This window comes from Euprymna scolopes, chromosome 34 (assembly GCF_053919585.1).
Source record: "Euprymna scolopes isolate OS-2025 chromosome 34, ASM5391958v1, whole genome shotgun sequence".
Lineage (NCBI taxonomy): Eukaryota > Metazoa > Mollusca > Cephalopoda > Sepiida > Sepiolidae > Euprymna > Euprymna scolopes.
Window position 1 is genome coordinate 54,361,534 of NC_136515.1, and position 26,990 is coordinate 54,388,523.

At 33.2% G+C, this 26,990-nt stretch overlaps 1 protein-coding gene across 1 annotated transcript in view; it reads right to left on the bottom strand.

Moving 5' to 3' along the window:
• The window catches only part of LOC145259205 (glycine receptor subunit alpha-2-like), a 48,718-nt gene that overhangs the window by 18,886 nt on the left and 2,842 nt on the right, over positions 1 to 26,990 (bottom strand). The window contains exons 2-4 of the mRNA XM_080117037.1: positions 18,820 to 19,099; positions 8,238 to 8,308; positions 845 to 912 (exon numbers count right to left, since the gene is read on the bottom strand). Coding sequence (XP_079973163.1) covers positions 845 to 912; positions 8,238 to 8,308; positions 18,820 to 18,929 — 249 coding nt within the window. The 5' untranslated portion in view covers positions 18,930 to 19,099. The remainder of the gene's footprint in view (positions 1 to 844; positions 913 to 8,237; positions 8,309 to 18,819; positions 19,100 to 26,990) is intronic.

Consider the following 26,990-nt stretch of genomic DNA (forward strand, 5'->3'; position numbering starts at 1 on the left):
GGAGATAATATTTAAAACACGTCTGCCAAGGCCGGAAGAATCAAGTAAATCTGGTTGAGATTACTTTACTTGTAAATATTAACTCTTTAATATTTATAATATATTTTAAGTTTACCATTTTGATTACCTTGGTAAACTTATTGTAATATATATATATATATATATATATATATATATATATATATATATATATATATATATATATATATATATATATATATGATGTCGTTTTTGGGCTGTATGTGAAACTAAAATATACCTTCTTGGTCTGCTGGCTAGGATCCAAGAGTATTATCTGCTCTGTTTAAAGATAGTATAATAATATTATGGGGTTTCGTTCACATGGGGCATCCATACAATGGAAATATATCACAGACTCCTATAAGGTAATTGGAAATAAACCAAAATAACCAGATATATTCTGACACTACATTAACCAGATTACTTAGATAAATACTTTTACAGTCTTAACAAAAGGGCTACAATAGCATTGCAGGGTTTCCATTAACGCTGAACGTCCACAGAATACCCGGCAGCAATATATTGTATATGAAAGACACTGCTGTGGAATTTTCACAGGTCCCACGAGTAAAGATAATTGACGTTGATAATGACAATTTTATTGTAACCGGAAAACATAAAGTAGAACAGAATTTTCCGTTTTATGCCTTTTACGACCAAATAAAATAATGTAAAAGATTTTTATTGATTAATTCAAATTGAAAAAATAATTATCACATAATTTGTAGGTTTGATAAAAAATCGAATATTTTTATTGCAGAAAAGAAATGTTTTTATGGGGATGGAATAAAAGAGGAAACGCTGCAATCGGAGAATAACTTACCATGTTCAGTTCATCGATGGAATCGAACGAATTGAAGTCCAAAGAAACATTTACTTTTGTCGGAAGATCTACGAAAAACAAATCATGAAAACGGCGTTTCATAAAATGGCGGTGCACAGAGAAATATACAGACAAAAACGCAATAATGTATAGTGTTGACAAAAATATTTGGTTCTTGTATGATTATTGATGTGTCGTGGAACAACAGTGAAAATAAAAACAAGGTCGAGGTTCGGTTAAGGAACAAGTGTATTAACAATAATGTACAAAGATAGGAAAGCGTGTATATCTGCTGGACACTCGGCTAGCAGTTGAAGTGCAGTCGCATCTCTCTCACCGGTGTTGGAATTACTAGCGCTATTTATAGTGTTAATCGGTGTAAATTCCTCTGTTCAAGGAAGGCCAGTATAACCCCCCCCCTTTGAAAATATCCCGTCTGGGATTAATAACGTTTTTGTTTTGAGGTTCACCCTAATCAGTTCTGTTGATTTCCGTTTTTCTGTTTGATCTTCTGTTCCCCGGAGCTGTCTCTGGTATGGGCACCTGAAAAGTATCAAACACTGTGTCTATGATGTCCTCCTCGGGCGATCTGGTCACCTCACTGTTCGAGTATCTTTTCCGAATTTGGTTAGTGTGACGTTTGTGCACGAAGTCTGGCCCCTTAATCATGTAGACCATGTTGCCTATTTGTTTCTCAACAATGCCAGAAAGTCTTATTATTTTTGTGAATCTTGTAGAAGACTCTTTTGCCAATTTTATACCGTTTTTTTTAATTTTTTTTTTTTATCGGTTTTTTGAGGTTTGGCCTATCCTGGTTTGGTAACAACTTGTGAAAAATCGTTCTAAACTTGCGTCCGAACATAACCTCAGCGAGTGTCTTCAACATTTCGATGTTTGCATTCGAAGTGACTCTGTAGACTTGTAAAACTGTTGGATTGACTTATCCGTCGGCGACCCACTAGCTTTTTTCAGAGCTCTCTTGAATGTGTCAACGAATTTCTCTGCTTGTCCATTACTTCTTGGGTGGTATGGCAGAATGGTTATATGCTCGATTAGATGATCCTCGCAAAAATGTTTAAATTTCGTAGACGTACATTGCGTTCCATTGTCTATAACAATGCAGTCTACTACTCCAAACCTACCGAATAGTTCATAAATGAAGTTGATAGTTACCTCGGATGTGGGATTCTTACATTTTAACACTTCCGGCCATTTAGATAGGCTGTCTACAACAATGAGATAGTAGAACCCATCTAGCGGTCCTGCAAAATCTAAATGAATCCGAGACCAAGGTCGGTCCGGTTTTGCCCACGATCCGAATTGAGTCGGAAGAGTTTTCATAGCTAATGCGCATCCTCTACATTTCCTGATTTTTCCTTCTATATCCTTATCCACGTTTGGCCAATAAACAAAAGAGCGCATAAGGCTTTTCATTCTTGCTATACCTAGATGTCCTACATGGAATTCCTTGAGCATTCTTTTCTGTAATGTCGTAGGAATTACGACCCTGTCGTTATATAACAAGACGTTATCGCAAATTGAATAAATTTCTTCATCCAGTTCGTTATTGTTGATCCTTTCTTACGTGCATATAATAAATTCGTCCACCTCTGCCTTACTCTTAACCCCATCAAGCGTTACTGGAAGTTCTCTTATTGTGTCACATAATGTATTTTTTACTTCAACTTCCGCTTGAATGGCAACTATTACCATATCCTCGAATGGTTCTGTCTTCTTAGGTATTAACCTCGATAACCTGTCTGCATGACCAAATGTTTTAGATGGTACATACTCCATTTGAAAATTGTAATTCAGAAGTATAGTACCCCATCTTTGGAGTCTATTCGCTGTATGTTGTGGTAGTCCCTTTTTCGATCCGAAAATCGTTAATAATGGTTTGTGGTCTGTTTGTAACAGAAATTGCCCACCATGCAGGAAACAAGGAAATTTCTTTACCGCGAATATAATGCTTAGCGCCTCTTTTTCAATTTGTGAGTAGGTCTTTTCGGCTGGCAAAAGTGATCAGGATGAATGTGCTATGGGTTTCACTTTTCCATCATCCATTTTGTGTAAAATGCATGCTCCTATGCCATAGGAGTTGGCATCGCTTGCAACTATAATTTCACGCTTGGGATTATAATGTGCCAGAAACAAGTCAGACATTAATGTCTCTTTAATTTCCCGAAATGCTTCTTCGCATTCTTGCGCCCAGACCCATTTTTGGTCTTTCCTTAACAGTTCATTTAAAGGCGACCTTAATTTATGCATATTTGTAAAGACGCAATATTTTCTGCAGCAGGCATATTCTTTATTGCACTCGATCTATCTGGATCTGACCTTCTTCCATGTTTATCGATGATTTGCCCCAAGTATTTTATTTTCTCCATGAAAAATGTACTTTTTTCCTGTTTTACTTTAAATCCATAATCCTGGATCCTTTTGAATACTTGATTTACATGAGTTTTGTGTTGTTCTTTGCTAGTGATTTTCATTAACACATCGTCCAGGTACCCGACTGTGAAATCCAACCCATTTAACATAATGTCCATAATTTGCTGAAAAATCGCAGGGGCGACCTTGACCCCAAAAGGAAGTCTGTTAAACTTGTACAATCCCTTATGGGTATTAATACATAGCAGCTTTGAACACTCCTCATCGACTGGAACTTGTAACTACGTGTCACTGAGGTCGATTTTAGAAAAATATTTCCCTCCACTCAGTTTCGCAAATATCTCTTCAGGGCTCGGAAGAGGATAATGGTGATCTTATTATGCCCTATTTAAGCCTGTCGCGAAGTCGGCACAAACCCGAATCTCCTTACTCTTCTTTTTGATGTAAACAGTTGGTGTAGCCCACTCATTGTGATCAATTTTTCCGATGACACCCATGTTTTCGAGTCTTTCTAATTAACCGTCTATCTGTTTTATAGTGGCGTATGGAACATTTCTTTTCTTTCTGAACACTGGCTGTTCATTTACTTTTACCTCAAATTTTGCTACCGTTTTTGTACACCTTCCCAAACCGCCTGAAAATACGTCTGGGAAAATTTTCTTTTAACTTCCTCTTAAGTTTTTCTGCTTCCACATTCGAATCCTCAACCTTTTGGCAAAATGAGCTGAAAGGCAGATCCCATAGTCTAAACTTTTCGAACAGATCAGTTCCAAAGAGGTTGTTTGATTTTCGCATGATAAAAATTCTTGCCTTTTCGGCCCTTCTGGAAAAAATATTCGTCAATAATTCTCCTTCGAGGGTAATTTTTCGCCACTGACGCTTTTTGCCGTTTTATGTGATTTAATCATAGTGGGTCTCCCAAGCCTCTTCCATGTCTGTACATTAATAATGGAAATGTCAGACCCACTATCAAGCCGTAGCCTTACTTTCTTTTTAAACATTTTGACCTGTACATATTTCCGGATATTTTGTTCCTCAGGTTCAATTTTCGTAAGTTTAATGGATGTCTTTCTACCAGATTTTTTTCTACAATGCGATGCTTTATACCCTTTCTGGTGGCAGTTGTCACATTGTTTGAATTTGTAGGGACACTCATTGTACCAATGTTTATTTCCACACCTCCAACATGGTCCATGGTGGATCTTTTCCCTGTTTCTTTCTCTGGTTATTTTTTGAAGTCGAATTTTTCTTTTGATGGATCTTTTTAATATGCGACACTCCCCTTTCCTCTATGTCACGACTGTCTTGTTTCAACGCGATCAACCGTTCAAAGTCTCCATTAAGTTTTGTAGTTTTAAATTCGGTTCGTTTTCGAGTTTATTTAAAACACGACGTCTGATTTCAGCGACTTTATTTAAGACCAGCCCTTGCACAAATATTAAACATTTAAAATTATCTGCTGATAATTCCTCCAGTTTAAAATCGTCGCAATGCTTATTCACTATACTTTCATAAGTAGTGTAGTCGTCTTCCTCTCATTCCTAACATACATTTATATCACCTATGGAAAAGAGACGTTTTTGCAGAAAACAGTTCTGTAAGTAGCGTAACTGTTTCTTGGAAGATCAACTAACTGGTCTTTTTTGGGAGAATAAAATTCACAAGCTTTGTATGCTCGGCTGTTCCCAATTTCCTTAGTAAAAGCCTAAGTGTTTTCGCGTCTGACCAGGTACCACAATCCGATATACAAATATCTTCATATCGTCTATAGTACTGGATGAAAGTCTTCTGGATTATAATTAAAATTTTCAATAGCGGCCCACACAGCTGTTTGAGAAAATGCGTTATGATTATCGTCCGCTTTAGTTAACTGTGTTGTCTCCAGAATTTTTCTTTGTTCCTCCTGTGTTTTCATCAATATTTCCTCGAAGCATTTTTGTTGTTGAAGCATTTTTTCTTCAAATGCTTGTTTAGATCTCTCTTCTCTTTCTACTTGTTGTTGAATTTGCTGCTTTTGCAACACGAGATTTTGCTCTGCCTGGAATTGGAACAATTCCAACAGTGAATCTTTGAATTTCGCATCCATCATACGAATTCAGTTTACAATTTACGCTTGTATTAAATAAATATTCCTTGGTAAAAAAAAAATCAACTAAGTTTTCTTTCCCAATTCTTTTGTTTGAAGAACAACAGTTTAGCAGTCCTTTTGTAACTTAATTTGTTGAACGCTATATTTCTAGTTTTCCTAGAAACAATCCAGCGAAATAACATTTGTTTAACTTTTTTTTTTATTTGCACGCGTTTTTACATAGCAAAAATAAAATCCGTTGCTTTAAATATCCGACGAATTCGTATGGGAAACTTTTAGTTTTTTTGTCTTTTTTACCCTCTTTGCGTTTTGCAAAAAATGATTTGGTTCTTTACGTGTTTGCTAAGCACAAATGACATACGCGAATAATTATTTTTTCACTGTCTGTCTCTTTTCCTCTTAGCGTGTTTTTTTTTTCAAATCCCAGATGTTATCGAAATAACGATACGCTTACACGGTATTTGCCAGTTGGTTTTGGATATTTAACTTTGCAGAAGAAAATTCTTACTGGAGGAAAAATGGCTTCTGGTGAAGAAAAAATGAACCTTTTTTCCCTTTTTCTTTTAATAATTGAACACACTTACCAAATAATTGGCAACATTCGCGTTTTTCGCTGTCGATTTTGGTAGCAAGTTTTTTTCCATCGCCAAATTATTATTGTAGTAATTAATTCGCTGTTAATCCTTGCGTATCCAAATATCTGTTGAAATGACGAAGGTGATCTGCCGTAAAGATTTTACAAATCTTTATTTCAATCACTTTCGGTGATTCTCTGCAGTGATGGTCGTTTCGATTCCTTGTCACCAATCTGTTATGTCGTGGGACAACAGTGAAAATAAGAACAATCAAGTCGAGGTTCGGTTAAGGAACAAGTGTATTAACAATAATGTACAAAGATAGGAAAGCGTGTATATCAAGAGTGCTCAATACCGATGTAGGCCAAGATATACTTTTTGTATGTTTTAGATGTTTTTGTATGTCACTAGACGTTCATGAGTATGTTTCTGTCAACCAGTTACGAGTAACTAGAGACTCCTTCAGGCGATAATGCTTATACAAAAGTTTAGTCCGTAATGAAAATTTTGAAGAAGCTTACAAGTACAAAAATTATTAGGAGGTCACATCACATGGCATTAAAAAAAAAATAACGGCCTGTAATGTATGTGAAGAAGTGGAAGAAAAAGCGGGGGGGGGGGAGAATAAAAGTGTATATCAAAATAGAGACAAGAAATACAGAGGAAAAAAGCAGAAAGAAAGAAACGAGAAAAAAAGAAACATAAAAAGAAACATAAAAAAACATAAAAAAACATAAAAAAGAAACATAAAAAAGAAACACAAAAATGAAACATAAACAAGAAACATAAAAAGAAACATGAGAATGAAACATAAAAAGAAACATAAAAAGAAAGAAACAAAGAGAAAAAGAAAAAGAAAGAAACCTAAAAAGAAACATGAAAGAGAAAGAAACAAAACAGAAACATAAAAAGAAAGATAAACAGAAAGAAACACAAAAAGAAAGAAACATAAAAATAAACATAAAAAAGAAAGATACATGAAAAAGAAACATAAAAAGAAATACCAAAAAACATAAAAAATAAACATAAAAAGACACATAAAAAGATAGAAACATAAAAGAAACAAAAACATAAAAAGAAATAAACATAAAAAGAAAGAAACAAAAAAAAAACATGAAAAGAAAGAAACATAAAAAAGAAACATAAAAAGAAACATAAAAAGAAACATTAAAAAGAAAAAAACATTTAAAAGAAACATAAAAAAGAAACATAAAAGAGAAAGAAACATAAAAAGAAAGAAACACAAAAAAGAAACATAAAAAGAAAGAAACATAAAAAAGAAACATAAAAAGAAACATAAAAAGAAACATTAAAAAGAAAGAAACATTTAAAAGAAACATAAAAAGAAAGAAACATTAAAAAGAAACATAAAAAGAAATATAAAAGAAAAGAAACATTAAGAAGAAACATAAAAAGAAAGAAACATTAAAAAGAAACATGAAAAAGAAATATAAAAGAAAAGAAACATTAAAAAGAAACATAAAAAGAAAGAAACATTAAAAAGAAACATAAAAAAGAAATATAAAAGAAAAGAAACATTAAAAAGAAACATAAAAAAGAAAGAACAAAAAAGAATCATAAAAAGAAACATAAAAAGAAACATAAAGAGTAACATAAAAAAGAAACATGAAAAAGAAACATAAAAAAGAAACATAAAAAAGAAAAAGAAGAGTACAAATAATGATAATGATAATTTCATTGATAAAAATTTATATAATATAAATAACATAATGAAAATACTATTTTATCACAGATGGCAACTAAGATAGAAACTAGACATTTTAGCACGTTAAAAATAGGGGAAAAGTTATAGCCCGTTGACTTCGAATGTTTTAAGCACTCATCCTAAGTGAACCAAATTGATGGTTGAATATGGTTAAATTTGTGGTCATTTTTTCATCAAATACTAATCCATATAAGTCCATATTAATCTCCATTAATCCCTGAGTATGCATGGAACGGATAATATAATACTTAGCTTGCTGTACCTTATCATAGCAAAAATCCATACAAAATTTCAACCAGATCATTCCAGTAATTTCCAAGAATAATTCTAAAGTATATGTGGTATTGTGTTGATGAATCCCTATTAATCCCTATTAATTCCTAACTCTGCATCACATTACTTAGTTCGCTGCATGTTATCATAACAAAGGTTCATACAAAATTTCAGCCAGATCGGACCAATAGTTTCTGAGAACGGACAGACAAACAGACAGATGGACAGGAAAAAATAAAGGAAATATTACACAGATTACATTTTGTTTTATGTTTGCTTGTTTTTTTTTTCTTGTTTTTTTTTTTTCAAACTGAAATCATCAAATTATGCTCAATTTACCTTTGTCAAAATTTGGTGGAAGACGTTTGTCGTAATTCTGTTCCCGCAGTAACATTTGAATCAGTTCAGATCTGAAAAAAGAAACCAAAAAGCAAAAGTTTCATCATTACCTGCGAGAGACGAGAATGGTATTTTCTTTTTAATATATATATATATATATATATATATATATATATATATATATATATATATATATATATATATATATATATATATATATATATATATATATATCTTTTTAATATATATATATATATATATCTTTTTAATATATATATATATATATATATATATATATAAAAATGACAAAAGGTCTATATTCCAAATTTCAAGATGTTATCCATCTTACTGTTTATTTATTTAAACATGTTAAAATGTTCAATTCTTGATATAATAGACAAAACTGAAGATTCTAGCATGCTTAAAGAAATAAATGGTAGATGGACAACGTCTTGAAATTTGGAATATAGACCTTTTGTCATTTATTTGTATATACTCTGTAGTTGCATCGAGCTTTATAAACTGAAGGATTAGTATAAATAAAAGATGAAATATAATTGAATAAACATATTTTCCGATATATATATATATATATATATATATATATATATATATATATATATATATATATACACTAGCAAAAGTACCCGTTGTTGACTGGGTTCAAAAACAGCCTACAGAAAATGGACTCTGATTTATGAAAGTATGATAGATTATGAAAAGGAAAGGTCGTAAAGAGATAGCTTCGAATTTGGGAGTATCAAAACCAAAGCAGAATATGATGAAAGTAAAAATAAAATAGATAAACCCCATAATTTATCATACCATATTTGTTCACACTGAAACACTTATCACAATATTCTGTGGATCTATATTAAAAAAACTTCTTAAACTTTGTGACATATTTCCATTCTATGGAGGTCAGGCGCGAACGAACACCCCATAATTTTATTATACCATATTTCTTCAAACTGAAACATAATTATCAAAGTATACTTACGCAGATAGATATGAAAAGTCTTTCTTAAAGTTTGTGCCTATTTCCATTCTATGGAGGCCAGGCGCGAACGCAGACCCACAATTTTATTATACCATCCCTATTTAAGTTAAAACATACTTATCAAAGTATTATGTACATCCATATCAAAAACACTTGTAAACGTTTTTTTTTTTAATTTTTAAATTTTTTATTTCCATACTTTGTGGACCAGGCGCATACGCAGACCCCACAATTTTAATGAATCATCATTATGCCAGATCAAACATACCCATTCCTGTGTCTCGATACATCTTCTATCATTATATGTGATCAGTTTTCTATAATAGTCAACCATATAGGAGCCTATTCGTGACCAGACACACACACAGACGTTTAGCTTTATATATATATATAAGTATTAAAAATATATTGTTGTAATAATATAATGTCAGCCCCTTTCAGAAACTCGGTTCTTATTGTTGAGAATTTTTAAGTTGAAATAGAAAGTCGGTCACCTAGGCTCGCACGCATAGATCTTGATGTTATAAGCATTAAATCATTATGGCCGGATGTTACGACATGAAATAAAAAATAAATGTTAAAATTTCAACGATATTTCTTGCGGAGGAGAGCCATCCATTTCAATTGATGCCAGATGGGAATCAGAACATTGATGATGTAAAGACAGGAGCTTGGTTTTAGATGCATTAAAAGTAACCAGCCACCTCTTCCCTCACTGTACCATGCGCTCAAGATCAGAGGAGAGAGAATCAGAGAGAACTTTGTCATTTACGGCCCTTGATGTATTGCCATAGATGGTTGTGTCATAAGTGTAGATGTCAACGAATGATTTAAGTATGCGTTTTGGGAGTATGTGTTTGTTAATTAACAAAGGTTATTAGTTAACCATCAAAGGTAATGTACCCAGAAACGACATATCGACGATAAAAAAAAGGAATTAAACACGTTTGAACATTGTCTTTGACCATTTGTGATTAAAAAATGTTTTTGTTGTTTATAACTAGGGATAAAACAACAGAGTATTCTTATCATTGTTTTCACTCTCGAGTATATACCCGACACAGACATAGTTAATCAACCGAGAACCACATCACTCTATATAAAAGAATATAAGATATCAACGGATACACACTCGAGAGTCAAAACAATGAAAAGAATATGCTGTTGTCTTAGCCCTATTTATAACAAATAATAATTATGGAAACGAATCTTAGCATTTTCGTGCCACCATTTGATGGAATAAATTACTCGACATGGAGAGTCCAAGTAAACATGGCTTTGATGGAGGATGGTGTCAGGGGAATTGTGAATGGAATGAAATCTGCTCCACAACAGAACCTTGATGTTCAAACACGCAGAACGTATATTGAGATTGTCGGACTGACTTCCTCATCTTGGTTGTTATAGTCACAACGTTTCGGCCGTTTTGCCCTCCGGCCTTCAAGGGCAAAACAGCTGAAACGTTGTGACTGTAACAACCAAGATGAGGAAGTCAGTCCGACAATCTCAATAAATGAAAACACCTCATCTAAAAAATACAGACAATTACGCAGAACGTGTATGATAATGAGAGACCGTGCATTAGCCACCATTGTTCTCTCAGAGAAAACGTTGCTGTTATATTTAATTGGAGGGCGGACCTGTACGAGAGCGCCCACCCCTTAAAAATGCGTGTTTTCACCTTTGTGTGTGTGTGTGTGTGTGTGTGTGTGTGTGTGTGTGTGTGTGTTTTACAGTTTTTCCAATGATTATCATAGACTGAAATATTAGCAGAAAAATTTTTTAATAAAAAATAAATTTAATGACTCTTAAGAAGGGGATTCACTTTCTCTTTGTAACGTTCTAATCACGTGACACGTCGGCAAAGAAATGGGCAGTAAGTCAGGTAGCAATGAAGTAGAACGTTATAACGAGAAAGTGAACCCCCCTTCTCAAAAGTCATTAAATTTATTTTTTATCAAAATTTTGCCTGTTAATATGATACTTAAGTTTGCAATCTATGGTAATCGTCGGGGGAAAAAAAAAAACTTTTACAAAAGACGTAAAACACGCATTTTTAGGGGATAGGAACTCTCGTATAGGTTTGCCAATTGGGGATCAGACTGACCCCATAATCTTTTGGAAGAAATTCGTTGATCAATTTCAGAAGAAAACGCGGAATAACGAATTAGCGTTACGGCGAAAATTATATACCCTTAAATTAAAAGAGTGTGACTCTGTTAACGAACACATCAAAACAATTGTTGAGATATTTGATGAGTTGGCAGCCATTGGTGACTATTAGTATTAACAGAGGAACCTTAGGCGATTAGCAATAAACTAACGCCCTTCTCAAAAGGAGAAGGTAACGCCTGGGAGAGTGAACCTCCTAGAACGGCACAGGACCAGATATATACCTCTGCCAACAGGGAACATGCCATCTCAACCATGGCATTACCTCTATTGGTTTTAGTCCCGATGAAAAAATCCTGGATTATTATTTATTCACTAGGAATTTTCATATGATCGCTCACTGGTAAAAAAAAAAAAGTGCTGTGACAGGTGAATACCCTAAATCGACGTTTAATTACATAATTATATAGAACTAGTAGAGAGACCCGACGTTGGCCGGGATTAAATGAAGATCAACACTTCCAATATTTTTTGTCATCGAAATCTCTGGAATTGCCCATTTTTTTTCAATCAAATTGATTGATTGCCTGCTCTAGTCAGGGACCTACCGCGGTGCACCGAGAGGAAGCTTCACATACCTCCCTACAATGACTTCGTCCACAATACATTGTAGTCTATATTGCACCGTAGAGAACCTACTGTTGGTTTTATAAAATTATTTTTTATATATAACGGCTTGAATTAAAATTTAAAATGCAAAAGTCAAGTATCATGGTTCAATTGTGCTCTGAACAGAAATATTCATTTCAAACGCGCCTCTGTCTCATCAAAGAACCTACAGTTGACTTTATACACCGGACTCTTCTGTTATGCAGTGATAAAACTTCTCAAATGCACTTGTGATGTTAAGTTGTTTCAAAGTTTTAACTTTTAGCAAAATCGAACCGTCCCTTCTTTAATTGGATTTTTTCTTCGTCTTTTATCAATATGTTATAGACCAAGCAATGTACACGGTTGCTTAATACCAATACGTGTAACAATTATGCATCATATCGGGCAAGGAGCATATGTTAGTAAATCCAAAGTGCTCAATATATTAGATAGAGCATTGATTGGTTGGTTGTTTTACGGCATATCAACCCTTTTCAGGTTATTTAATGCCTAATCCAGTGATTTTGAAGAACAATATTTTAATAGAATATATTTGTTTTTTCAAGTCGGTTTCTATTTAACCCATAGTTGGGATCCTAACAGGTACTACGACTCCGGGTCAGAGTGGACCTGGGAGCAATGGCAATTAAAGGGTGGCTCCACACTCCCCAAAGCCCGCAAGCTGGGGCCTCACCATCGGATATAGTTTAAGGTCATATCCAAGACCTTTAGATAGAGCTGGTATAGATAATAATCGTGGTGTTTAGAAAAAAAAAAACAGTCTGAAGTAAAAAAAGATAGTTACACACTCTAGAAAATATTTATCTTCTCTATATAAATAAAATGAACTCATTTTTTCCCGTCTGATTTTGACATTAATAGGATTAACAATCAAGATATTTCATGCAAATATAATATGCACAAACGGCAGAACAATATCTGAGGTGTGTTATAGGCTTATTATTTCTCAAATTCCTCGATAATCTTAGATTTCTATACTTTTTCTGCTGAGAAGTCACGGACAAAATCGGTTAAGATCAATGGAAGTGGTAAAATATTTTCTCTCTAATAAATTCCTCCTCCCCCTGCCACCACTTAACACCATTTGGGGATCGTTCACAAGGAACAGTTGAGAAGAGAACACCGGTTTGGCTTCGTAGTTCTTTCATGTGAAGTTATTTAAAATCACTAAACTAAGCTGCAGTGCTCTGTGGCGTAGTGGTTAGTGTGCTGGACAATTCACATTATATTTTCACATTCGCGCCGACCTACAGTAGTCGTTTTTTTTTTTTTTCCTAAACAACTGGAATGGACTTTTCTTGGTGACCGAACTGTTAACGTTGCAGATGTTTTTTTTTTTTTTTTTTCACACTTTATTTTCCTACTTTTACTCATGACTCCGGGTTTGATCCTTCCTACTTACCTACCATAACATTTTTTAAAACTCCCCCCCCCCGTCCCGGAAACAAACACTCGGGCAACGCCGGGTACCCCCGCTAGTTTTGAATAAAATTTAAAGATAAATTTTAAAACTTTAAATATCAGGAAAATCATAAAATCATTTATTTATTTATTTACTTTTGTTGGTGTTGAAGGTCCAATATTTCGCTAAAAATAGCCTCATCAGGGTAATAAGTCCAGTCCGTAGTTTTTTTTCGTCTTCATTTTGTTGGTATGAAGGAAGTAGTCCTTGGAGAAGAAAAATTTAAATGTACGCGCTGTGCTTTCCAGTTATTTAACGTGTGCGTTTGCTCCAGTTTCGAGCAGGAATATGAAGTAACAAAATAGTTACACACGTTAGAAGATATTTATTTTGAGTAGAATTTAAAGATATTTTTTTTGTAATAGAATTTAAAGATATATTTTAAATAGAATTTAAAGATATTTGTTTTGAATAGAATTTAAAGATAAATTTTGAATAGAATTTAAAGATATATTTTGAATAGAATTTAAAGATATATTTTGAATAGAATTTAAAGATATTTATTTTGAATAGAATTTAAAGATAAATTTTGAATAGAATTTAAAGATATTTGTTTTGAATAGAATTTAAAGATATTTATTTTGAATAGAATTTAAAGATATTGGTTTGGAATAGAATTTAAAGATAAATTTTGAATAGAATTTAAAGATATTTGTTTTGAATAGAATTTAAAGATATATTTTGAATAGAATTTAGAGATATATTTTGAGTAGAATTTAAAGATATATTTTAAATAGAATTTAAAGATAAATTTTGAATAGAATTTAAAGATAAATTTTGAATAGAATTTAACGATATATTTTTAATAGAATTTAAAGGTATATTTTGAATAGAATTTAAAGATATATTTTGAATAGAATTTAAAGATATATTTTGAATAGAATTTAAAGATAAATTTGAAAACTTTTAATACCAGGAAAATAATAAAATTTATCTTTAAACATCAGTCTGTTTTGTTAAGCGATTTTATATAGGATAATCTATTCGGTGTTGCCCGGGATTTATAATAGCAATAATACCGTACCATATCAGAATAATGGAGTATATCATCTGGTAATTGGTACAGAGTAATGCAAAAGTGCTCAATTTCCTAGATAGAGCAGGTGTATTTAAATACAGAATTTCCCAGAAGAAAAACTTTTCTTTTTTTTTTTATTATTATGCTTTATAATTGGAAAAGTACATGGTGTTGTCTGTGAATCAAAATAGGAAGAATACAGTATCATAAATAATTAGGAATATAAATCAATCCAAAGTGCTCCGTTTTCTCATCTGAAATGCTTCGAAGCATCGATTGATTGCCTGCTCAATCCACGCTGCACCGTGGTAGGTCCCTGGCTAAAGTGCGTCTATTAATACTAATAGTCACCAGTAAGTGAGGGATGACGGTGGTCTAGTGATTAATTTACACGGATTGACGACCTAGGTGTCTCAAGTTCGAAACCACAAAAATTACTTTGACTTTGGATGTTGGCGACCTTCATGCGGCCCCTCTTGTAAGTGCCTGATGTCTTTCTAGATATGATTCTGACAAGGAAAATATCGGGAAAACCAATGCCAACAATATTCAGATTCATACGATGATGATGATGATGATGATGATGATGATTAACGTCGATGGTCTATAGTCATGTGGTAGCTAGAGTGGACCTGATCATAGGCAGGTAGTATATACGAAATGGCAACAGACATAAAATGTTCAACTCATTCACTAAACGTCTAACTGTAATGTTGCAAATAGACAAACCAGTAAAACAAATAAATCTGACTTTGCTTTTCTTTCTGTTTTAGCAAAAGACATTTATTACCGTTACTTTCCAAACAATGCCTGCTTTTTTGTTTTTTCTTACTGCCATGAGATTAACAAAACCCCACCGTCTCTACACCAGCTTAAAAGTCTTTCGCTGCTACTGCAGGGCCACACATCCATCTCACCCAGCGCAAATTTTTCTTTCTGTCCGACCACGTGGTGCATTTTTCTCGGCTCTTTTTTTTTCTTTTCCTTCTTTTTTATCTTTTCCTTTTCCTGCTGCTGCTGCTGCTGCTAATATCTTCACAAGCCAGCTATCCTACAGCTCCTGCTGATATTTTTCCATGCGCTCTCTTATATAATTCCAAACATGAGATAAAAAGGTGAAGAAGAAGAAGAAGAAGAAGAAGAAGAAGAAGAAAAAAGTCAAGCTAATATCCTTAATAGTAGGAGCACTAAGAACAATCACAAAAAACTTTGAAAAATGAATGGGAGAGATTGGAATCAGAGGGATGCATGAGAAGATACAAGAGATAACAGAAAAAAATAAGCTATTAAAACTGACATACTGAAATGAGACAAGAAAGAGAAAGAAGAAACCTTAGTAGAAGTTCGTGCCCCCCAATGGCGCTAGGTTAAACAGAACTGAACAAAGAAAGGATAATAAAACACTAAGGTCTTTTGTACGACATGAAAAGAAACTGGAATCTTAGGAAGATCGGCATTATTCCAGTAATTAAAGGAGCAACCTGATTTATGAAAAAAATTTTCGAAAACTACCTGGCAAATATACCTGGTGAACTAAGTGCAAGAGAGATAAAAAAAACAAAACAATGCATTTAAAGGGACGGTTAAAATCTTTTAAGAAAAATATCACGGTTGGAATGTATGTGGGTGAATATCTGGGGCATCCTAATGAATGCCCCATCCTCAGCTAGAACAAAATGATCAAATTAAAAAAAAAATGGACTCTGATGACATCATGATCAGTCTTTCAGATTGACCTAGTTTCAGTTTGTAGTCGGGATGATATTAAGATGCTCTCTGATTTGCCCAGTTCTTGGATTACCGGCGTTCTGATGCTATGGTTACAATTTCTTTGTTCCTCTCGATCAACTCTATCTCTCCTCACCCCTCTTCTCTCTTTCTCATCTGTCTTCAATTCCATCCTCTCTTTCTCACTTCTATCTCTCTTCACCCCTTTCTCTTTCTCATCTCTCACAACTCCTACCCTCTTTTTCTCATCTACCCTTACTCTTCTTATCCTCTCTCATATCTCTCTTCGCTCTTTCTCATCTTTTTTCACCCCCCCTCCCCCCATCTCTCTCTCTCTCTTTCTCTCTCACACTTAAGAACTCCTGTTGCATTCAGTCTGAATGTCTTTGATTGATGGCCTTCCTCTCCATCTCGGCATACTAAAAACTTCATTATTTTCTATGGAATTTGTCTCCTCTGATTTTTAAAATATTTTGCTTCCATAGTTTGCTGTCACCATTCCTTACTATGAAACAAAACAAAGGGGGAAAAAACTAGATTTCTCTAAGAATACTTTTTCACATAAAAAAAACGTCCATATTTATTCAACAGCCATGTTTGTTTCATTGTTTAGCATAAAATGTATCATATTTATGATGATAATTGTGAATTTTTTTTTGTTTCATTTTTACAAGAAACTTATGAATATAGCGTTTATTATTGAAAATTTTGGTTTTAAATAGCCAATTTTACGAAACGATACCAAGTTCACATAGTCAGCTAGGCTATTATGTAAAGGGCATTCGGGCGCTTCTACACTATTGGGACGAAATTTCTGAAATCGTAATACTGAATTTCACATGAAAACAATGGTATCTTCGTATTCCTCGTAAAATTACGAAAATCGATAAGGTAGAAAATTATTTATTAAAGAAAATAAAAAACAGAATTTGATGAAAATGATCGTAAGACACAGGAGAATTCAAAAAGGAGGCAATTTTCCGTTTTGATTTAAACAAAATGGTGGCAATTTTTCACCTGCTAACACGATTAGAGTTGTTTTGTTTAATAAATCAGTAATATTTGGGTAATTTCGACTGCATAATTTGGAAACTACAATTGTAACTTGTTAGAATTGACAAAAAAAAAAAAAAAATCAGTTGAAACCATTGTTTTTTATCTGAAAACTCCATTTATCGAGTACAAAATCCTGTCCCAATTCTGTAGAAGCGCCGGCATTTGTTATGTTGTTAGTCTACCGGAATTATAATTGTTTAGATAGAAAATGCTATCGATGCGAAAAGTTACGTTAAGTTGAAATATTTACATTTGATGGTTCCCAGTAATGTTAACGATGTTAACTTGATAGATGTATCTTAAGCTAACCATAATAATAAACAATTAGCGGGACCTGTGGAAATTCCACAGAGGACTCAGTCATATGTAATATATTGATGTTAGTATTCTGTAGATGTTCAGCCTAAATGGAGACTCTCCGATATTATTGTAGCTTTTTTTTTTTTTTTTTTTTTTACATGGAGGTCACCACTTATCAAGGCCCGGAAGCCATTCGGAGATAAGGGTTATTGCGTGTACAGTAATCAATGAGATAGTAACGTAGTAATCATTAGTATTGGATATTTGATAGGGTGTCTTACTTAAGAGAGCGGTTTGTCAGGAATTTGTTTATGTTGGACTTGAAGACATCCAGGTTGTAGTCAGGTGGAAAACAGGCAAACGGAAGAGAGTTCCGCAGTCGTGCACTTCTAAGAAAGAAGCTCTGCTCATGGAATCTACGTTTGGATATAGGCACAGATAAAGAGTGGGGAAAATTAATAACAGTAGTTTCAGCTAGACAGGTGTTTTTCGTGAAAGATTGGCGAGGGGGGACGAGAGATTGGAGCTCAGACGAGCACTTGCCATGGAAATAACGATAAAACAAAGACAGGCTCGCAACGTCTCTTCTGTGGGAAAGAGGCTGCACGAAAGAGAAAAGGGCATCCCCCACTAAGCCACGAAGTCTAATTTGTACTCGGAGCGAAGTAGGTCACCAGGCTTTCCTGCCAGGAACGTCTTGAAAGCAATTAGCTTTGATCAATGTGGGGAAAACCCTTCATATCAGACAATTGCTATGGATTTGGAGAACTCCCCCGTTTTTGTGGGGAGCTGGTTTTCCCCAACATCGTGAGGAAGCAAGAAATTGGCCTGCAGTCAACGTTCATTTCTGCGCCTGCGTAAACTCATTTCTGGAAGTCAACTTTTTAAATTTGAACGCTTTTCACTTCCTCTCGCCTCATAGCATTGCTGTAAGATCTCAGCTTTTCTTTCACTTTTTTCTTTTCCACCTTCGCGTCGCAGGTTCGAGCCTGCCTGCCTACTAACACTTTTTTTTTCAAACCCCCAGGCAATACCTCCGCCCCCCCCCCGATAGTACTATGTAAAGGGCAGTTGTCTTTTTTGTGCGTGTTCATGTTCATTTTAAAGTCAAGAACTATATAAGACACACCGACAAAGGTAATACATTCTTTTTCATCATTACAATGTAGGTCACCAGGAACTGATCATTTACCGTCGTCATGGAAATGAAAAAAAAAAAAAAGTTTACACTTACCTTTTAACCTGTCTGTCTTTTCGTGTGATGTTGTGTTGTGCTTGGGTACCAATAATCAAGCACAAAATGTAACAAGCAGCCAATGTGGCAGCCATGTTCCATGTTCCCATTTCGGATTAATATCCGATTTATTTGCAAACCGTTTGATAATTTGTTCGGCATTTGATGAAGTATAAAAATGCGCCCTGTTTTTGTTTTGTTAATCCAACATTTTTCATTGTTTTTTGTTTTTTTTCTTGGATCAAACGAAAATGGAAGCCATTCGCTAGAAAAATTTTAACTGAAAAAAAAAAGAGAAAAAAGAAATAAAAGGAAGTTGATAGAATCACACCGGAAGTAGTGCTGAAAATAGTGATAATCTTTAAGACAAAAACTAATGGAAACAACAACAACAACAACAACAACCAAAGTCCCCGTTCGACAACAAGCATAAAAAATTACATCTCTTACATTTTCTGATGATGATTTTTTCATTTAATTATGTTCTATAATTTAAGGGGACAGCTCTCGGTTTTTAGTTAGAAACGAAGTAATTAGGGTCGAAGATAATTATTATCAAAGGAGAATCTTGGAATCGAACTAAGTATCATATATTTAAATACATATTGTCATTTAGATACGATTCCGGGAATGCAATGGAATTATCCATTGTGGTTAGAAATAACTATAAAAACAAAGTTAGGTCAGAAAAAATAATGAACAATCAATTTAGGAATTCCTTTGTGTCGTGAGGACATGCGTTGAAAACATATGCATGTACATGTGCACCCCGTGCATATGTTGGCCACGTTATGATGTCACAAAGAAATATAGATTCAATATATACAGTTAAGTTAGAGTTTAAAGAGAAAAGACAGAGCAGTGAGAGTTAGAGGTGGCAGTTGAGTGAGGAGAGAGAGTTAGCCTGAGCTCCTTCGGAAAGCGGAGAAGACAAAATGTAGAAATCTAACATGGCATCGGATTCTCATCATTCCAATCACCAGCTGGAAAATAAATGTCTTCATATTGTTATGTAAGCCTTTGTCTTTGTTTGTCATTCAACCGCAAGGTAATGTGTTTTTGTCTTCATCGTTTTGTATAATAAATGTTATATGAAACCCCTTCCAAAGTGTTGACTGTATCCGCATCATTAATAATATATCTCCCCTCTGTGTTTAAAGAACTGTTCATACACACATCGCCTCTTCACCTCTATAATCTACTATAAACGTATACCCCACCTATACAACAATTAAGCTAACATCCGTCATTATTTTTATCTTCAAAAAGTAAAAAATTGAAGCTGTAATGGAATCGTGAAGTGATTCCTAAAAAGCAAATAGTTCTAATTCCTTACCTGCTTTCCTTCTCTGTTTCGTTTGGATTCACTTTCTTCTTCACTTTCTAAGGTAAGTAAGTTTTCACAGGAACATGTGAACTCAAAATATTTTCCAACTGATAAATATCCTTCAAATCACACCAAAAGTAACACGTCAATGTGAAAGTAATAAGGCAGTGCTAACTTAAAAAAATCCAATAAGACTTGATCAGCAAAATCAGTTTTTTTTTTCCAGACTTCACAAGCCATACTTGCACGAAGAGAACTGCAGAACACCTGCTCACCCCCTTAATATCTTTAGGCCAAAGGAGGCGGAAAGGTCTTAATGGCTCACATACCAGTATTTTTCATCTGGCGCAAATACTTATACACATTAACAAAAGTCAGATGAAAAGAGCTACTCACATCTATACACATGCTAACAAGAACAAGGTAAACCAACATACATATACAATACCACGCTGTCAAATGCTCACACACGTATATTACTTACATACCTTTATTACTCACACTATAAACTTGTTAACCTACAGAATTCTAAGCCTTGTGACTACTAAGCCAACTTTCATTACCCAAACGCGTGTTTACACTTAAATGAACATCTTCATGATTGAAAGTAACTTTCATATCGTTATCTCTTCTATAAAAATGTTTTGTTATAAAATTTTCGTTTCCTCTTCCTTTTCTTACTTCGCTTTGATAGTCCTCAGATTCGGCAGCTCATCAGAGATCCAGAGTTTGAAAACTCTAAGGACGAAGTGGAACTGGAAGCATGGAAGGCGTTTGTTCTGGCAGTGAAGAACTTTCTTAGCAATAATAAGGCAAGAAACTATGCAGAACTTGTCAACAACATGCTGACTTCTTTCAGAAACCTGGGCTGTAACATGAGCATCAAGGTGCATAACTTATTTTCACATATGGATTGGTTTCTTTAGAACCTGGGTTCAATGAGTGACCAGCAGGGGAAGAGATTCCATCAGGGCCTGAAAGAGATGGAGACCAGGTATCAAGGTCACTGGAATACAGTCATGATGGCTGACTACTGTTGGAATCTGAAGAGAGACCTCGTTGCCATTGAGAATTCCAGGAGTTCGAAGAAAAGGAAGTTCAAGCCCCGTAGTTTGAACAATGGTGAAGCAACATGCAATTTACGTGTAATTATCTTTATCAATGCCAACCATTCAATTTACAGTAATCGATGTTTCTATCAGGTAATCAATACATGTTGTTCGCAAAACATTTTCTTCTCTTAAACACATATTTAAGATAATATGTGTTGGCATAAATCAGCTGATAATGCCACAAAAATGTAATCAATTTTGTCACACGATCTCATTTTTTTTTTCAAATCAACTTAGCACAAAAACCTTATCTTTCCTGACATTTCCTGATTCAGCAGTGCAAAAATACACTAAATCTGTTGTAGAAATTTACACAATCTTCAAAATGTAAAAAAATTGTTGCCCAGTGATTTTCATTTACTGATAAATTGGACAATCGCTCAGTAACCAATGGGAAGTGGAATACCAAGGTTTGCAGTGATTTGCAGCTTCATATTAATCTATATTATGACTCCTCTAAAACTCTAATTCCAATGCTTCTTTGACTGATGTAATACTTGAATGGTAATAGGTGAAATATGTATTCATGTCTGAAACAAAACTGTCAATTAATAATTTGAGTTATCGGTCAATTATTGATGGTGATAGTCTTTTTTCAGCCGTTGGGAATAAATGATTGTGTCACTTTGTACAAAGCTGCATTATGGACGTTTAAGAGACGTATATGAGATGTATTTGAACGTATGAGAGATGTATGCAAGACGTATAAGGACGTTGAGTCCATTTAATTTTCTGTATTAAAATTTATATTTTTATTTTTTGAATAATTTTCTCTTCTTATTTGATTTCCTGTATTAAAATTTATATTTTTATTTTTTGAATAATTTTCTCTTCTTATTAGCCCAGAAAAAAAAATTTTAAACTTAAAAAATATATTTCCCTTCCTTTCTCAAATTTCTTGAACGAAATTAAAATTTGATTGGAGAATAAGGCATACAATTGAAGATAAGTAATCCATTTTATCGAATCTTATTTTAGAACAAAAAGTTCAATTTTGGTGCAAATATGAATTTTTTGGACTATTGTTCTCATCTTGAGTGCAATTTACCAAGTTCTTTATTTTACCAAGTTCTTTATTTTACCAAGTTTTTTTTATTTTACCAAGTTTTTTTTATTTTAACAAGTTCTTTATTTTACCAAGTTCTTTATTTTACCAAGTACTTTATTTTAACAAGTACTTTATTTTAACAAGTTCTTTATTTTAACAAGTACTTTATTTTAACAAGTTCTTTATTTTACCAAGTTCTTTATTTTACCAAGTTCTTTATTTTACCAAGTTTTTTATTTTAACAAGTACTTTATTTTACCAAGTCTTTTTTATTTTACCAAGTACTTTATTTTACCAAGTTTTTTATTTTACCAAGTTTTTTATTTTAACAAGTACTTTATTTTACCAAGTTTTTTTATTTTACCAAGTTTTTTATTTTAACAAGTACTTTATTTTACCAAGTCTTTTTTATTTTACCAAGTACTTTATTTTACCAAGTTCTTTATTTTACCAAGTTTTTTATTTTAACAAGTACTTTATTTTACCAAGTCTTTTTTATTTTACCAAGTACTTTATTTTACCAAGTTTTTTATTTTACCAAGTTTTTTATTTTAACAAGTACTTTATTTTACCAAGTTTTTTATTTTACCAAGTTTTTTATTTTAACAAGTACTTTATTTTACCAAGTCTTTTTTATTTTACCAAGTACTTTATTTTACCAAGTTCTTTATTTTACCAAGTTTTTTATTTCAGCAAGTACTTTATTTTACCAAGTTCTTTATTTTACCAAGTTTTTTATTTTAACAAGTACTTTATTTTAACAAGTTCTTTATTTTACCAAGTACTTTATTTTACCAAGTTTTTTATTTTACCAAGTTCTTTATTTTACCAAGTTCTTTATTTTAACAAGTACTTTATTTTACCAAGTACTTTATTTTAACAAGTACTCTATTTTACCAAGTACTTTATTTTACCAATTACTTATTTTACCAAGTACTTTATTCACTAAGCCACGGATCCTTATGGATGAATTACTTGCTACAATTCAGTTGTAAATTTACAATCCTCTTGGAAGTTAAAATTTACGAATTTTTTAGGACATCTGCCCAGTCATGGCTGATGGAATGGAAGCATGCTACCCCCATGGATTTAATAAAGAGTTCTGTTCGAAATTCCGTGAAGATACCAGAGTTCGACAGAAAGATTCCTGAGTCTGACAGAAAGATTCCCGAGTCTGACAGAAAGATTCCAGATTCGACAGAAAGATTTCCGACTTTGACAAGGTACACCTGAAGATTTTCAGAGCTTACACACTCAAGATGAGAACAGTAGTCCGAAAAATCCAAATAATATGAATAATTAATTCTCATCTAAAATATCCAGAAACGTAATATCCAAAAGTAAAAATTTTATTTCAGGATGAAAATACAATTTAAGTTCAACAATTAATTTTATTGAAAAGTAAATAGAATTGATAACTCAATCAAAAATTAATTTTATTGAAAAGTAAATTAGAATTGATAACTCAATCAAAAATTAATTTTATTGAAAAGTAAATTAGAATTGATAACTCAATCAAAAATTAATTTTATTGAAAAGTAAATTAGAATTGATAACTCAATCAAAAATTAATTTTATTGAAAAGTAAATTAGAATTGATAACTCAATCAAAAAGCAAATCCAAAAAAACAATTGGATCAAAAGTATGATATATACCAGGGATATTCTAAAAGTAATGCGTCCTGATATTTTATTCCAACTGAATGGATCAGAGGGGATTACAAATTGTATTGTTATGATAACCGAACTTATGAATTCATAACCTGGAAGTTTCATCTCTCTGTTGTAGATATTGACGGTGTGAAACTCTAAGAAAGCAACCTCTGATGGTGTGAGACTTTAAGAAAGCAATCCCGTTTTTCTTCCACAACCCAGCATTGTAACATTTATTCAAAAAATTATTTTTATGAAAACAAGACTTCATTCGAACTCCTCAGCTTAGCGTTCACAGGGAAGGAAACGTGAATTGGAACAAATCGTAGATTGAGGGCATTGTCAAGACTGCTGCAAAAAGGTAGGCTCTCTCTAACATGCTAGAAAGTTACTTACGCCTGAGAGTATCCTGTACCTCTACAAGGCCACTATTCGCCCATGTATGGAGTATTGTTGCTACATTTGGGCTAGTGTAACTGATACTCGTTTCCCATTCTTAGGCAGAGTTCAAAAGAGAATCGCCAACCTAATAGGTGCCACACTGTCAGCTAAGCTTCAATCTCTATCCTATTGACAGAATGTTACATCTCTCTGCCTGTTTTACAAGTATTTTAATGATAGGTGCTCTGATGAACTGCAAGTCCTTGTAAGCCCTCAACGTAAATACGCCTGATAAACCAAACAAACAGCAAAATCCCACCCCTACACAGTAGAGATCCCTAGATGCCAGAAAGTTTTCTATTCTAATAGTTTTTTTTCCCTCGAACTGCTGCATTTTGGAATCAACAACAAAATCTGCGTAAATATATAAACGATAAAAGCTAAACAGTAAACTGCCTATGTTATCATAGCATAATGGATTAAGACGCTGGACCGAAATACATAGGGCCAGGGGTTCGATTCTTAATAACAGTCAAGCTACACTGAAGAGGGGTAGGGCCCCAAAACATGCATGTACATAGATTACTGTTTTTAATTTATATATATATATATATATGTATATATATATATATATATATATATATATATATATATATATATATATATATATATATATATATATATATATATATATATACTAGCAGGGGTGCCCGGCGTTGCTCGGGTGTTTGGAGGTGTATGCTGTGCAAAAAAAACAAAAAAAATGGTTAATTTTTTAAAACTTTGACCCCTATTATGACCCCTTAAAATTTATAGTTTCGCGCTCAAATCACTTTATTAAGTTAGATCCAGGTTCAAGGAACCTATATCTAAAATTTCAAGTGTCTAGACCCAAAATTGTCGGAGGAGTTTGATAGAGTTCTTAAAGGTCAAATCGTTGAAATTTGACCTCTTAACAGCCAAATTTCTGGCTGACACCCGTCACATCGATTTTCCCAAATCTCAGTACCCGGTATTTCAAATTTCGAGTCTATAGACTAAAAATTAACAGAGTTATTGCGTAGGGAAATGTACACAGACAGACAGACACACAGACAGACAGACAGACAGACACGTTCACTTTTATATATATATATATATATATATATAGATATATATATATATATATATATATATATATGATTAGTTTTTTTGGAAAAAGAATTCCAGCAGAGTGCTCGATTATAAGGAAAATCCAAATTGTAAGAGCGTATTTATATTTTGTGTACAGAAAGTTGTTAGTTGAGACAGATCATTGGTACCGTCGGTTTCAAGACCGATAATAAGGCCCGTTTAAGGTATCCTTATCAAGCTCTCTTCAGCCAATATTCGTCAACTAACAACTTTCTGTACACAATATATATATATATATATATATATATATATATATATATATATATATATATATATATATAGAATAAATGACAAAAAATTATATTCCAAAATTCATGACGTTGACTATCTTATAATTTATTCTTTTAAATCAGTCGATTTATACAGTTCTTGACAGTATCCATTTCGTAGCGCAAAATCAATCACTTAATTATTATAATCTATTATGCCTTTTTGTCATTTATTCTATATATTGCTCTGTAATCACATTGAGCTTCTTATATAAGGATATATATATATATATATATATATATATATATATAAATATATTTCTACAGAAATATATATATATATATATATATATATATATATATAACCACCATTCTCAATGCACTTTTGTCAAGAATTCAATGAAGCATTTCTTCCGACGTACGTCCATAACAGGGGCTGCTTTCTTAGAGTCTCACACCGTCAATATCTACAACAGAGAGATGAAACTTTCAGGTTATGAATTCATAAGTTCGGTTATCATAACAATACAATTTGCAATCCCTCTGATCCATTCGGGTGGAATAAAATATCATAACGCATTATTCGTAGAATATTCCTTGTATATATCAAATAAAACAAAAAGCCCATAGTTAAAGTGGTTCTGTGCAATTGACAAGGTTTGAACTCGTCATGTCCACATCATCAGTCTATGTATGTACTCACTTAGCCATGACCAGCTCCTGCTTTCACAATAGCGTAAGCACAATCAAATGACATGCCTCAGAATCTCTATCTTCTATTTGTATGTACAAGATTAACTACTAAACTAATTAACCGATCATTATGAATTTTTGGAACAGGCATAACGGGTCCAAATGTGGACTATATTCGGTTTAAACACCCCCTCCCACATATTTAAATAGTGATCACACAGAGGGAGCATCTATGCTTGACTTATTTTACACAGCTTCGAGTAAGTGCTATTCATACCAGCCAAAGATACATCTTTGACACTCCATCCGGAAAGACCGTCGGGACTGCTCAGGCATTTTTGTAAGCTAGAATGAACTTTTTTTTTTAGTGCAGTGGTTTTGTAAAACCTCACTTGTCCTTGTGTCTAACATCCTGTAACTGAGATAAGAAAATCACACCTGCCTTACATTTTCTTTTTATTGCAATTTTCGTACCATAGCATAATTTTATTTTTAATGTAAACCTTTTACATTTACAAGATGCGTTTAATATTTTGGCGATTTACTGGTTTATAGCTGTTTATTATTTTTTTTCT